Source organism: Globicephala melas, chromosome 12 (assembly GCF_963455315.2).
Source record: "Globicephala melas chromosome 12, mGloMel1.2, whole genome shotgun sequence".
NCBI lineage: Eukaryota > Metazoa > Chordata > Mammalia > Artiodactyla > Delphinidae > Globicephala > Globicephala melas.
The window spans coordinates 67,595,909-67,611,804 of NC_083325.1; the positions used below are offsets into that span (position 1 = coordinate 67,595,909).

A 15,896-nucleotide genomic window follows, 5' to 3' on the forward strand; every position below is an offset into this window, starting at 1 on the left:
AGGCAATCAGAGAGCATTTTTACTTTTGTTTGCATGACAGATTAAGCTTGCTGCTCTCACTGTTCAGAGCGGCAAACACCACTCCTACTAGCCTACACATACTCACAGGGTTTGCAAATGAGGAATAAAGGAGGTTTTTAAAACTGCAAATCCTCAGCAAAGCAAATTTAGCTTTCCATGAGCCTTCCCTCTGAAGAAGGTGGTTGGTTAACCCCTTGAAAGAAGACATGGGCTACAGTCAGGGCATGTCTTTAATATAAAATTAGGGACTCTAACTATAACCCACTGCACATTACAAAAAGTTCTTGTGAATAGTGTAAATTTCATTGTTTCTCACCTTTGTACCCTGGATGGGGGAGCAAATATTCCATATCTTGGGGAACAACTAAAATACTGCACACCTCCAACTGAACCATCATTCTTGCCATGGGGTTTATCAAGCTCTATCCCGTACCAATATCCTAGAACAAGAACATGGGATTTTAAAAGCATCTGCACTTTATCCAAAATTGTTATGCTAGTATACAAACCCAAAGTCTAGATGGTTTAACATTTTCACAAATGACCAAAATCCTCATGACCATTAAGCTTTCACATGATAAAATTATGAAACAAAATTTGAAAAATTTTCAACTAGAAAAACATTTTACAAGCATAATTGCAGAGTTGTACATGAGGGGAGAAAGATAAAATGTACACACACAAATTTGGCAAGGATTAGCTATTATACCAGTAGTGTATGAGCAAAACATATCTAAAAGCTACAATAAGAAACTGTCCTTAACTCGGTAGCATGGTCTGTTTAACTTGAGAGCAGTGTAGCATGATACCGAGATGTATAAATCATAAAATGAATATGCAATCTTTTCATTTTACTCTTCCAGTATTAGAATACCACAAACAGTTCTGAAATAATTAAAGGGGGACAAAAATAATATGGAAAATATGACTAGACTTCATGGTGACTCTTCTTTTTCTTTCACTTTTTCCCTACCCAGGAAGGAAAAAAATATCATTTTTAACCTAAATGAAAAGATTTAGGTTGAGTTAATAGGAATAATTTTCTAAAAGGCTTTTAAGTATTTAAAAGGGCCCACTCTGAGGAGAGTAATAGGATTTCCTTTTCTAGCGAGCATAAAATTAAAATAGTGAGGTTGCTTTTAGTGTGGCAAATATTAGATAAATGGACATATACTCCTAGAGTAATGGCTCTGGATGAGGGTACCTCCAGTTCAGTTAAAAGTACCTGACAGTCCACTCATTTTTGTATTTAAAAGTAGAATACAATAGTAATTGTATGTGGTCTCTTAGAATCAGTAACAAATAAAAAAATAAGGATACAGATATTGAGAAACTTACGACAAATGACAAAATACAAAAATATTGTTCCCTTCAGATTAATAGTTCAAAGAGTCAATTGTATAACCTCTAAAATGACAATCTAGAAGTTCTTAATTCTTTTCCTCTTACGTTCAAAAAGATGATACCTGAGTCCATTCCCGATATTGGAGTTTGAGTTGAAAAGACTAACGTAATGCGTGTAATTGTCTTTTATACCTAAACAGTCCTACCCTGCCCAGGTACAGAGTAAGGTATACAAACCCACTGCTCAGCCATACTAATGCTCAGTCATCGCATTTCTGAATGCCGCTAACTGGGTTACTCTGGTTGCCATCGTTATTTCTGAGTGCCACGGTTATAATTTTCCAAGTTTTACTTCCTTCTGCCTTTGATGCTTTCCTATATAATTTTTGCATTTTCCCATTTTAATACACCATATCACTGCTACATGTTTACCATGTAACTCCTGAAAGTGTGTAGCACACAGCAGGAAGGCATTATGGCAAGTGTTAACAATAGTGACTGCCTACTGTCTGGATACTTTCTTTCCGAGGTGGCACTGCTAAACATGCTGAAGGGGTAAACATGCCCTCTGTCAGGTCTAGATCTTATCATCTATAAAAAGCCTAGATATTACCACTGTCCTATAGAACTGACTGATCTAAATTTTGATGCCACAAGGAATACACGCTACTTCTTTCTGAAAGAGCAGAAGGACCTTAATGAAAAATTTCAAACTTTTATATTTGCTTATTACTTCTCAAATTTCTAAATGCTCTACACTAGGAGTTTAAAAATTAAAATTCAACCTACAACAACTGCTTCCAAACAAAACAAACCGTTCGAGCCTTGTTTAATAAAACCAGAGGAAGGAAGCTCAGAAGACATAGTGATTGTGGAAAAATAACCTACCTTTGGGATTCCTAGGTTTTTATTTGAGAACCATATTAAGAACATTCTAACTAATCTCAATTACTAGCTGGTGCCCTAAGAGAGACATGAATTATAAAACATATAGCCCATCTCCAATCCATTAGAAGTTGGACTGCAATTAAAAATGGTACTAATGAAACAAGAATGTGTTGGGAGACAATTCTCCATGTTTCTACAGGCCTTATGGACAGAGGCACTGACCGTCTTTTCGTGGATGTTTGTAGAGAAGATGGCCTTGGGGGATGGAGACAGAGTCTCCCCCGGCACAAAAGACAGGAATGCTTATTATCTAGTACAAAGGTTCAGATTCCTTAAGCTCGGGGCTCCTCTCCTATAGCATAAACCACTGGGTGTACAGGTGTCACCTGGCCCTCCCTATCTCACCCCCTGGGAACTGGGGCTCAGGAAACAGAAGAGAATGCTGCCACTTTGGCTACCACTATTGCAGAGAGCACTGAGGTCCTCTATCGCTGACCCAGCAGCCTACCATCTTCTGCCAGCATCTATGAAACCATGGCAATCCAACTTGTTAACTTGCAAACAGGGTAAAATCTCAGATCCTTCAGAGTTCTTGACAGAAGGCTACAAACTTTTTTTAAAACATCAGTGTTCTAGGTAACCATTTCCTAAAACGCTGCAATGCCACCATGTGTCAAAACAGCATATTGCTATTTAAAAATACAAACATGGTTTTATTCAACCGGCTTCTGTTTGAAATTACAATCAGAAATTACTGAAAATATAAAAGAAAGATAATCTTTACTTTTGGAAACACAATGTTAAGTCTAGACTGGAGTGAGTATATAAATACACAAACATGCATTTTTAAGATCCCACAGTGCGCAAACGTTTTTCATTTTCCTTTGAACCGCTTTGTTTGCTTTTCTCTCCAAGCCACTCTGTTAAAAGCTGTATCAGTAAACGCACTATCCACTCATTTTCAAGATTATGCTTAGCACAAATCTAATCCGAAAATGTTTTCTCTGTTATTTAGCACACTTGGCAATCAGTGAGAGTAAAACTGGAGAGTAACAACTAACTTTAACTGTAGACAATTTAAAACACAAATGGCAAGAAAAATTCATTAGTAACAATCAACCTGAGTAAAAACAGTCTGCATCTGAATCAATGTTTTCCATTTTCTGTGCCACAGCCACCACCCACAAGAACTATGAATCAAGAATTCTCTATAAGTTTTATTTACATGTAAAATTTTGAACCTTTTGTTATCTAAAGAATTCCAGTTGAGCAAAGACTATACAGATGAGTTACCTGGAGCGAAGTTTGTTGTCCCAAAGAACTTAACGGTACCAATTCTCTGGCCTACCACCAACACCCTGTCTCCAAGGCGGAGTTCTCCTTCGCAGCGTGCATTACTTGCTACAGATGTTGTTGAGGAATTCAAACCTGTTTTGGGGTTGGTTGGGGAAGGGGATGGGGCAGGAAAAGAGAAAAAACAAAGGGAAACTCAAAAAGCACATAAGCCAAAAAACTACTATTTATTCTAACCAGTCTAGTTAGTTGGAGATGTCAACATATGCTGCCTTTCCTTATACACAGCATCTAAGCTGTGTTTCTCACATGTGAAGTGACGCTACTCAAAAGAAATTTGAAGGGTTTCCTGAGACAATCATTGCCACAGGAGCTTACACTTGACTCCTGGTGAAGTACCAGCTTTATCTGACTTCCTGGTGGCACGCTCTACTAGAACAGAGGTCAGCACACCTGTTCTGACTAAAGGGCTGCATAGTGAATATTTTAGGCTTTACAAGCCATACTACTCTGCACAACTACTCAACTCTGCGGTCATAGCACAAAAGCAGACAGACAAAGTGGGCACAACATGTTCCAATACAACTTTATTTACAAAAATAGGTGGTAGGTTGGATTTGCCCCATGGGCTATAGTCCACCCATCCCTATTCTAGTAAAATGCTAGAATCAGAGTAGTTCAGTGGGACTCAGTGTAAATGATACATACATAAATGTAATTTAAAAGTGAAATTGCTGTAAGATTCCAATTACCCCAAATTGATTTCCTTGTTAGAAACAAAAGCACTCCCTGCCCAGACCTCGATTCAAACCTAAAGCCTGCAACTCCCGCTACTGAGCATCAGAAGTCCTGGAGAAACACTGTCTTGAAAGCTGTTCAATTGTAACAGAGAAGAGGTGGGCCCCTGAGGCTTCTCCCATCAGTCCATGAACAGATTTGAGTGGCTGTCATCTGAGAAGGCCTAGGGAACCCTGCATGAGGGTGCGGGATAGAGGGTAAGTCAGACTGTTAACAGGGAGAAACTAAACACATGGTAACAAATGAGGAACACAAACTCAGGGAGAAGGAAGGTCTGGATCAAGTGTACATTAAAAAGTCCTTGGCCCTCAAAATAACTAACATTTCCCAAGCACTTCATGGTTTACAAAGCGCTTTTCATGAGAATTATAATCATAGGTAAGAAACAAACTCAGGAATTAATGAAGACATGGTGTTCATAGGAGTCAGTGGCACACCTGACTTAAAACCCTGACCCTGTGACCAGAAACTCTCACGTCTGTCCCCACGCTGCCTGCAGACAAGGGACCAAGGACAGAGTTCAACGTGGACTACAGTGGGGCTGAGCTCACAGACGTCCTCCCCAACCTCTCCCATCCCCCAATCTCTTCTCTCTGCTCCTCTTTCTCCTTAATCCTCTGTCCTTAGCTTCCCCTAAATGTCCACCCTCTGCGGTCCACATCTACCCCAAATGCAAACGGACAGAGAAAGCGGAATATCCGCTCACTCTAGCAATACTTTCTTAAGAAAACATCTCTGGGGTTCGGAACTTTCTCTCACACACCTCCTCCCCTTTTAAAAGGACCTCCTTCTCCCTCTAATTGATAACTCTCTTCATCTCTACTATTATTTAGGTCCACAAATCCCTCAAATTTATAAAAAGAAAAAAAGGTTAAGTATGTAGGCACACTAGAACTATACCCTTATATAAAGGGGAAAAAAGATAATTCCATACCCACACATAAATTTTAAAATCAAGTCAATGTCAAAAGCCCAAATTCCAAATGAAGAGGGCCTTAAAATGTAAATAAAATGAGGACAAACGGGATCGCTACATCACTGCATCTTTTCACCTCTGTTCCTCACAGCATTAAAGAGAAACTGGTTTCAAGGGAAGAGGAACCTATTCAGAAAATAAATATTCAAGCAAAGTTTCCAGGTTCTCCACTTTTAGGGCCTCAACTTTTAACTTTATTACATCAGTGTTACTACTGAGTGTTTGGGGTTTTTTCCCCCATATAATAAAGTATCTTAAAGAGAAAAAGAAATCCTGTCATGAACATTTTCTACAATAAAATATTGGTTCAAGTATTAAAAGTATTAGAAAAAGAATCTAGTAATTACTATGAGGCTCATTAAAAATAAGTTATGGGCTTCCCTGGTGGCGCAGTGGTTAAGAGTCCGTCTGCCAATGCAGGGGACACGGGTTCGAGCCCCGGTCGGGGAGGATCCCACAAGTCGCAGAGCAGCTAAGCCCGTGTGCCACAGCTACTAAGCCTGTGAGCCACAACTACTGAGCCCGTGCACCACAACTACTGAAGTCCCCGCGCCTAGAGCCCATGCTCTGCAACAAGAAGCCACCGCAATGAGAAGCCCGCACACCACAATGAAGAGCAGCCCCCGCTCGCCCCAACTAGAGAAAGCCCGTGCGCAGCAACGAAGACGCAACACAGCCAAAAATAAATAAATAGAACAATTTTTAAAAAATAAATAAATAAATAAAAAATAAGTTTTGCCAAAGTGGCTTCATTTTCTTTCTATGCAGGTAAATAACTGAACTGCAGTAAATTCAATATATATGTTGATTTCAACAAGAAAACGTGTTTTATATATCCTTACACATAACTGAAGAAATGTGGACTGAATGGGATCATGCAGGCTTCACAGCAAGTTAAAAAGGTAATCACTGTCAACCTCTCGTACACAGTTTTAAACAATGACTTGGCTAAAAATAGAGAAAGCATGCTTTTTAAATAAGAAGATAACACAAAAGTGTGTGAAAAAGCTATACACAAGATGTAAAAAACAAAATTCAGAGGGATAAAAATTCAAACATTAAATTAAATGAAAATAAATGTAAAGTCCTATGTCAAGCCACAAAACGAAGAGACTTGGCATAAGGCTCTGTTTGAGCCAATGACATAGTGTGGTCACCAAAACTGCGTGAGTAGCCTCAGACTGGACTTGTACCGAGAGGCAGTGGTTCAGCTCTCTACCAGCAGGCTGGGAAGGGTCTGGGGACCCTACAGCATGAAGAAGAGCTGAAGGTACTTGAGACAGAGGCGGACTCTGGTCGCAGCGAAGCATCAGATAGACCTGCGGGTGAAGCCGAGGTGTGCACTTAGAAACTGCCACTGTGCACCGATGCCTAACCTCCCTAAGCCTCGGTTTCCTCATTCATAAATTGAAGATGATCATAATAGTACCTACTCCATAGGTTTATTTTGAGAATTAAATGAAATAAGGTATGTAAAATTCCTTTAATAGTACCTGAAATAGTAAATAACATGTATTGACATGTTAGTTATTATTATTAGGTTTAGATTAGAAAAGAGATAAGTAAAGAAAGAGAACAGACCGTATAGTTTCCAAGTATCTGAAGATCTATCATAAAGTTCTAATACGAACCTTACAGGGGCTAGAGTCCATAGATACATGAGGAAGAGAAGAAGTCAATCCAGACAAGGAAAAATGGTAGGAGCACGAGGGAAAGGCACAGAGATCCAGAGTGTGCTGACGAAGGGGAGGGAGGTGGGGGGCTGGGGGGAGACAGGGGAGGAACAAGTAGTTCAACCTGACTGAAGTCAAGGCTTCCTTCTACACATTTAAAAAGAGCAAATCTACTTACAAACAAACCAAGATAAAAAACACCAAGAAAGCCTGGTTGAAAAAGCCATAGATACCGGCACTGGCTCTAGATGAGACAGAAGGGCTTTTGCTCATTGTCTTCTTGTTATTGCCACTTGCATTCAGTGTCTTGGAGTGACTCTGCTTGTGCTCCAAAGAAGATGTAGAGGAGGAGCTGCTGACGGATGCAAGCAGGGTAACTAAAACGGTACAGGAAAAGAACACATCAGAGGGTGGGAAATAAGAAGTGAACCAATGAGATGCTTTTCCAGGTAAATCCTTCTGAAACTCTCCACTTAGCTTCCTCAGTTGTGGATTAACTAATGTTGAATTAAACGCCTGATTTCATCAAAATAGACTGTAGTTCATACATACAAGATTTTACAGCCCAAGCAGTTTTAAGGATGCAAAGGACCCACACTATATGACGGCAATCTCATACAGGGGAGCGCTGTCACGTCACTAATTAGACCAACTACCTATCCTAACCACCACTGTCTCTCACTTCTCACTTAAGATGAGTTAGTAGAATCACATCTTATTTATATAAAAAACACACTACTGTGTTTTTAAGGTAACAAAAGCTTAATATTAAAATGTTCTGAGTTAACCTGAAGGCAAGCAGGAATACTTTTGAATTTTCTATTTGTGCTCTATTCACCCAATGATTTGACAGCTAAAGGCAACTTTAAATGCTGTTATCAAGACATCTACACTATGGAATTTCCTTTTATTCTCTTAATCTAGTCCAGTAATTCTCTAATTTAAGTGTACATACGAATCACAATACAGGATTTTATACAAAAAAAATATGTGTGTGTGTGTATATACATATACATATATATACATACACTTTATTATCAGCTGCTTAGGGGATTTTTAAGGATAAATTTTTACTGTAATGATTCTTCCCTTACAAACTTTAAACTTTAGCCTCATATAAGCTACATCACTATATTATTTTAAAGTTCAATCAGTAAATTAAATTTTGAAAATAGAAGTTATAAATTATATTACCATCTTTCTCTGGTCCAGTTTTCAATTCTTCACCGGGAGGCAATGAAAGTGTTGATTCTGAAGCACTATCTTTTTTTGATGTCATTAATCCTAGAACACAAACAAAACACTTTCAGCAAGAACGAATTTTGTTTAACATTAAACAAAAATATGTATTTGCCTTTTTTAAAAATTTTTATTTATTTATTTATTTGGGGCTGCACTGGGTCTTTGTTGCTGCGCGCAGGCTTTCTCTAGTTGTGGCGAGCGGGGGCTACCCTTCTATGCAGCGCGCGGGCTTCTCACGTTGCGGAGCATGGGTTCTAGGCGCACCGGTTTCAGTAGTTGTGGTTTACATGAGCTCAGTAGTTGTGGTGCACGGTCTTATTTGCTCCGCGGCATGTGGGATCTTCCTGGACCAGGGCTCGAACCCGTGTCCCCTGCATTGGCAGGTGGATTCTTAACCACTGCGCCACCACGGAAGCCCTGTATTTGCTTTTTAAAGTACAGACCTCCGTCATTATCTAAATCTTATCCTCTTCTGAGAACACGCTGGATGATAAATTCACAGACGGCAGGGGCCAATGTTTCATTATTTAAAGGGGAAAGAAAAGAATGTATTCCTAAGCCCATCTGAAAACCCCAATCACTTTCCCCAAATATCACTAAAGTATCTTTTCCACCTAATTAAAAATCCACTAAGGAATTCTAAATAATATAAAGCATTTAAAACACAGCTATCTAAGTGTCTGATACTTAAGGCACTCCTTAGTGTGTCTGCACAGTGCTAGCGTGTAAAGCAAACCTGATACAGCTATGATGGCTGCACACTTACTAAGACCTGCAAACAACTCATGATTTCACTGGTGTGTGCAGGCAAATTCATTGTAGCAGACTGTCTATTTAGATAGTAAATTTGCGGTAAAAATTTCTGCAAATCATTATAGCAATTATTCATTTAAGTCAGAGTCAGATAGTAAGAAACCCTCTACTCTCTGAATGACTACCCGACTCTCACTACACCCAACTCCCCCAAAACACTGATTTTAAAAGAGAGCTCATGAATAATACTCTACTTAATATTAAGACTTCTGTTTCAATTCTACAGAACCAAACTATGTAAATAAGAAACCTAATGGACTCCACCCAGTTTCGAATTCCATCAAGCATCCATTCCAATTCTACTCACTTACAAAGCGTTCTGGGTGAAGAAATGAGCTTGGCACTCTGAGCGTCGCAAACAAAACAAGCCATGGTCCCAGCCCTAAAGGAAGACCTTTTCAATTTGGTGTGGCAGAAAGACATGAATAACCATAATATGAGGACATGTTTGATATAAGCCCTAGCATAGAAGGAGGAGACAATAATCATGGTTATAAAGATAAATTAATGCCTCATCAAGAAGATCACATTCCAATATGGGTCTTGAGAGATACGTCAGATTTCTTCCAGTGAATACTGGAGGTATGATCAGAAAGAACTGAAGGTTGCCATTATGGATGGACAAAAAGAAAAAAAAAAACTTAAAAGAAAGACAGGATCAGAGAAGGATGAGTAGCTTGGCTGGAATAAAATGGATTTTCAGGGGACACAGGAGAAGTAACCTGGATAGATGGGCCACAATAAAATCTTAGAGAGTAACGGTGCTGGCAAAGGAACTGGAGCTCTTCAGTAGGGAATGAGCCTCTGATGGGCTTTGGAAAGGAGGACTGGCATGAACAGTCACAGGTGAATAACATTACCCCGACACCAAAGTTTAGAAGGAACCAGAGGAGGAGAGACTGGAAGCAGAGGCCAGCAGTGAGGGCCAGAACCACAACAGCAGAAACTGGGTTGGGGGTGGGGGAGAGAGACTCTGCGAAGTCAACTCACAGAGTAATTTCTTATTTTCAGTTATATTTTTCAGTCCTAAAGTATCCGTTTGAGTCTTTCCTTTTATTTGAAAATTTTGAGATAACTGGAAATTCATATGCAGTTGTAAAAAACAGTATCGGGAGATCTCATGTACACTTTACCGTTTTCCCCAAAGGTGACATTTTACAAAACTATAGCATAAAAGCACAACCAGGATACCGACATTGCTACAATCCACCAATCTTAGATTACCTCAGTTTTACTTGTACTCGTGTGTGTGTGTGCGTGTGTATATGAATTATTGGTTCTTTTTTTATACCTTCATGTCTCTGCTGAAATTTTCCATTTGTCTCAAGAGGGTTCACCCTTAATTCTTAGAGGCTTATAATATATTCTTTAAAATCTTTATCTGATAAATGTCTGTATAATCTCAGGGTTGGCATCTTTTGATCGTCCTTTTCCTTGAGAGTTGGTGAGATTTTCCTGGCTTTTCATATCTGGAGCAATCTTGGACTGTATCCTGTACAGTATGAACATTATTTTACAGGACTTTGGGTCTTGCTTAAATTCCATGGAGAGTGCTGACTGTTTTGCTCTGTTCTGTTTTAGCAGGCATTCGACAGTTAGCAGACGGTTAGTTTCAGGCTGGCAGTTCCTACCCATCTTCTGTGACTGTGGCTCCAACGTCAGTTCAGTTGCCAAAGCCTATTTGGGATCTGTCTCGTGTGCTGAGCCACCCAGTAGTCAGTCTGAGACCTGGGCAGTGGTCTGTGCAGGAGACCGAAGCCCGTGGTCAGACGCATGCACACACAACCTGGCAGTAAGCCCACCATTCTGAGATCACTTTCTTGAGCTCCTTCCTCACCACGGTCTCCTTGACACTTTCCTGCTCCCAGAGGCACCCCTTCCTGATACTCTGGGTAGAATGCCTAGGCTTTAATTTCCCTGCTCTGTCATATAACCTTCTTGTTTGTTTGTTTTATTTATTTTTATTTTTGGCTGCGTTGGGTCTTTGTTGGTGCATGTGGGCTTCCTCTAGTTGTGGCGAGCAGGGGCTACTCTTCGTTGCAGTGTGCAGGCTTCTCACTGTGGTGGCTTCTCTTGTTGTGGAGCACGGGCTCTAGGCACACGGGCTTCAGTAGTTGTGGCATGCGGGCTCAGTAGTTGTGGCTTAGTTGCTCTGTGGCATGTGGGATCTTCCCCGACCAGGGCTCAAACCCGTGTCTCCTGCATCGACAGGTGGATTCTTAACCACTGCGCCACCAGGGAAGCCCCTGTCATATAACCTTTTGAGATTGACTCTGCCTATGGGGCCAAGCAGTAAGAAAAAAGAAGAAAAACTAATGGGGATTCCATTCCTGTTCTTGGGACCACAGTTTCTCTGGCCAGAAACAAGGGTTCCCCTCCCTTGGGGTTTTAGGTGCGTGGCCATCCCTTGCTGCTATTACAACATGCAGGACTGCCTAGGGACTGCGGTGGGAAAGAACCAAAGACGTAAAAAAGAGCAATCACAAAAGAAAACAGGGACTTCCTCCACTTTCTGTGTAGCAGGAGACCCCTTTCCTGCTCCTCAGACCACAAATAGAGGGCTTCTCTTTGAGCTTTCTTTCCATCTCTGCTGTGTACTTCTGGGTTTCAAGTTAAAAGGATACCACTTACAAGAGCATCAAAAAGTCTAAAGTACCTAGGAATAGACCTAACAAAACAAGTACGAAATATCTGTAGAGAAAATCATAAACTTTTATTGAGATATTTTTAAAGGACCCAATTAAATAAAGCAATATCCCAAGCTTACGATTAAAAGACTGAATATTGTAAAGATGTCAGTTCTCAAACTGATTTAAGGTTTAAATGTAACACCAACTAAAACTTCAACGGATATTTTTATTTTTTGACACTAAAAATAACATTAACATAATTTGTTAATTTACCTGTCTAAAAGTTAACTTTCTATTAAGGAGCAAAAAAAACTTTAATTTTGTGACAAGTACTTTTTTGAGATATAATTCCAGTTTGTACTTGCAAAATAATATTTTCTTGCCCTAGAGATATACTTATCACCTTATTTATTTATTTTTCCTTTTTATTTTTCTAATTGAAGTGTAGTTGACATAAATATTATGTTAGCTTCAGGTGTACAACATAGTGATTCGACATTTATATACATTATGAATTGATCACCACAATAAGTCTAGTAACCTCTGTCACTACAAAGTTATTACAACATTACCGACCATGTTCCCTATGCTGTAGGTTCCATCCCCGTGACTTATTTCTTAACTACAAGTTTCTGCCTCTTAATTCCCTTCACCTATTTCACCCAGCCCCCCATCCCTCTCTCAACACATTTTTTTTAAAGAAACTTAACAACTTATTCTAAAATTTATAAGGAGGTTTGATGTATAAGGGCCAAACAGGACACTGTGCAAGAAAAAGATAGGAGGCTTTCCTCTACTAGATATCAAGATTTATTTTTTAAAAAAACTATAGGGCTTCCCTGGTGGCGCAGTCATTGAGAGTCCACCTGCCGATGCGGGGGACACGGGTTCGTGCCCCGGTCCGGGAAGATCCCACATGCCATGGAGCGGCTGGGCCCGTGAGCCATGGCCGCTGAGCCTGTGTGTCCGGAGCCTGTGCTCCGCAATGGGAGAGGCCACAACAGTGAGAGGCCCGCATACCGCAAAAAAAATAAAAAGAAAAGAAAAAAAAAACTATAGTAATTATGAAGTGCAGCACTAACACAGGGATATTCAAATAGGCCAGTGGAACAGAGCAGAAAGGCCAACCAAATTTGTAGACAAAATCCTTTAGTCATGGTAGAGTGCCTTTCTGCTTCAGTCATTGATGAGTTAGCAAGTATTTATTAAGCACCTATTCTGTGCCATGTGCTACAGTGAATACGAAAGTACAAAATGCTCTCACAGTCCATTTAAAGTTGAAGATTTTTCTAACAGAATAGAAGATCTGCCCAAATAAAGCAATCAGAGGACAAAACCCAAGATAACAAATAGCAACAGGCTGGTACGGATTAGAGTGTATACGAAATTAGAGAACGAGGAGATCGAAGTGAGCGGGGTCATCACGGAGGTTTTCATGGAGAAACAGGATGTGAGTAAGGAGGTAAAGAATGACTCAAACCTCAGGCAGAAGTCAAATACTGCCCAGAGAGATAGGGAAAGTATGACGGGCAGAGTGAGAACCATGTACACAAAAGACAGTGAGACGTGACAAACCACAGCTCAGCTGCGAAGCAGTAAGAGACTCCATCAGAGAAAGGTCTCTGACAGCCAGTTTCAAAAGTTGAGACTTTTTCTGATTAAAAAAGTCACTAAAATTCTTGAATAGGTGAGAAACATAAAACTAGTTGTGTTGCATAAATACTTATCAGAGGTATAGAAGTCTAGCTTTGAGGTTAGATTAGGGGTGATAAAAGTATGGAAATAGGAGGGGAAAAAAGGAAGGAACAAATCTGAAAAACGCTTCTCAGGGATTAAAATCATAAACCAAGAACTTTGCAGGTTTTATTAAATGCAGGTTTCACAGGCAGCTAACCAAAAAGTGTGAAGCAATTTAAATATAAGGCATTCCACAGATAAAAGTAAAACACGAACAAGATATCAAACTTTCTGGTTTGACCTACCAGTATGTACTTTTGACGTTACATGCGCTACATCAATTTTCTGGGACCTGACGAGAGGTACAGCTTTTGTAGGAGGAGTGTGTGCTGTATTCTTCCTTCGATCTTTTGCTTTACTTATCTTTGAAAGGGGTGCAAAAATACCTAAGAGAGAATGCAGAATTTTAGTGTTAAGCAATTAAAAGCACTTCAAATAAAAGGACAAGTACAGCCATTCAGTAATATAAATCTTTAAGTTCTTTTTTAGTGTCCACTAGGTGCCCTGTAGTGAGAGACAGAGAAAAAGTACGTCTCACTCAGTACTTGCCCTCAGAGAGTTTACAATCTAGTTGTCAAGACTAACAACATACACAATTATTCAAGAAGCACATAACATAACAAGGCACTAAGTGAAACTCAGGGAAAAGAGAATTATAATTATTTCTAAGTACTGGCAAATAACAGTGCACTATATAGGACAAAAACTATTCCTCATGTCCCTTTATCTATAGCTCCTTAGAACATATTTTTTCCCATATTATAGCTTTTTATGTTCATGTTTTATCTATCTTCCAGACTTTAGAAGACAAAATCCAATACTCATCTCTGCATTCCCCCAATGTACCTAACTATAGTGCCTTACACATAGTAGGGATATAAAAAATCTTTTTGAGTATAAAACATAATTTCCCAAGAGGCTTAGCCCTCAGCTTCTGACAACTGACAACAGAAACAATACAGTGTGTGTTGTGTGGGAAGGTATGTGGGGACAAGGGGAGGGGGCTGCCTGTTTGCTGCAGCTAGGAGTATAAAATTCCATTAAAAAAGAAATTTATCCAGGCATAAAAGTACAGTATATATAAATATGCACAGACATTAGAAACAGTGAATATGGACTATAAATACCAAGATTATTTGGCTAAGAAATTTAAGAAGAAAAAATAAAGACATAATATGTACATTATACACTACCATTCAGTGTTTACGCCTAATCTAACAAAGACACATTATGACTAAAATGCAATACATTAAAACAACTTGTTTTAAAATAGGTTTGATGAAATGCTCAAGATTACAAAAAGTGAGTTCTTTGTTTATAGCTAACAAGTGCAAACTATACTACTTTTCTGCTAATCTCAAAATTCTTTCCTCCATCAGATTCTACAATCCTTCCTCCTGATTTTCCTAGCTCTTTTGACTTCTCCACAATGTTCTCTCTCTTCTGTCTCCCGCCTATCAGATTCGCTTTCTATTTTTTTCTCTAAATTATTTTCCTTGCCAAATACACACACATGCACACACACACACGCACTCAAGCTTGATGATGATTACATCCAGTGTTGCCAAGGGTTTGAAGAAATAAATTATTTTATACTGTGGGATGTAAATTTGTAAAATCTTACTTGAAGACAAAAATTCTGACCTAATTTACTTTATGGCATTAATTATAAGGAAATACTTATACTTAAGAAGTGTGAACAAGGTTACAAACTTACGTTTGCATATTATAAGGAGAAGATAGACTTCAAGAGCCAAAGCAATTTCTAGTTTACTATTAAAACCCAATCATACTTTTGGAAATTAATTTACGAGAAAATAATCCAAATAGGAGGAAAAGACTGCATACCTGAGTATATCATCACTGCAATACTATATGTAGGAGAAAACAATTACTTGGCAATAGAATAAATGAATCCACTATGTTTATGAACTATGACATCACTGTTAATAAGTAAAACAATAAAGATTATGTAGAAATATAGAAATATATGAAAAGTAAATCAAGAGAACAAAAATTGAGTTGTATGTTTGATTACATTATATCTGTGAAAAGTTGTATGTGTGGATATAGGAAGGACTGTAAAAAATAGAAAACCAAAACATATTTGAGCGCAGACCATAAACTATTTTTCAAACCTGTGTCATTAATGTCACAATAATATCGTTCAATGAATGAACTACATAGCTCTTTCTCCTTGTTTTTTTTTTTAAATTAACTAAATCATTTGGGAAAACCAAAACTAAATTTAAAGCAATGACAGACTGGATATAATCAAAGCCCAAAGTGTGCACTGTGTATGGGTTAACCTTCCTGTTCAGAATCTCATGCTACCCAAAGTACTGATGGGACTCTCCTCAGATCTTGACATACAATGATAAGGCTTAACTAAAAATAAACACATAAGGAAGAATTATTTTTAAACAGAAGAGTAATGAATTTCTGGATAAACATGATCCATTTTGTTTAACCACAATTCCT

The 15,896-nt window shown here is 38.9% G+C and overlaps 1 protein-coding gene across 4 annotated transcripts in view; it reads right to left on the bottom strand.

The window, feature by feature from the left end:
* The window catches only part of CLIP4 (CAP-Gly domain containing linker protein family member 4), a 64,973-nt gene that overhangs the window by 22,776 nt on the left and 26,301 nt on the right, over positions 1-15,896 (bottom strand). For all 4 annotated transcript variants that reach the window (XM_030858038.2, XM_070046812.1, XM_030858035.2 and 1 more), the window contains 5 exons: positions 13,661-13,801; positions 8,188-8,277; positions 7,227-7,370; positions 3,547-3,681; positions 338-461 (listed from right to left, as the gene is read on the bottom strand). In XM_030858038.2, the coding sequence (XP_030713898.1) occupies positions 338-461; positions 3,547-3,681; positions 7,227-7,370; positions 8,188-8,277; positions 13,661-13,801 (634 nt within the window). The remainder of the gene's footprint in view (positions 1-337; positions 462-3,546; positions 3,682-7,226; positions 7,371-8,187; positions 8,278-13,660; positions 13,802-15,896) is intronic.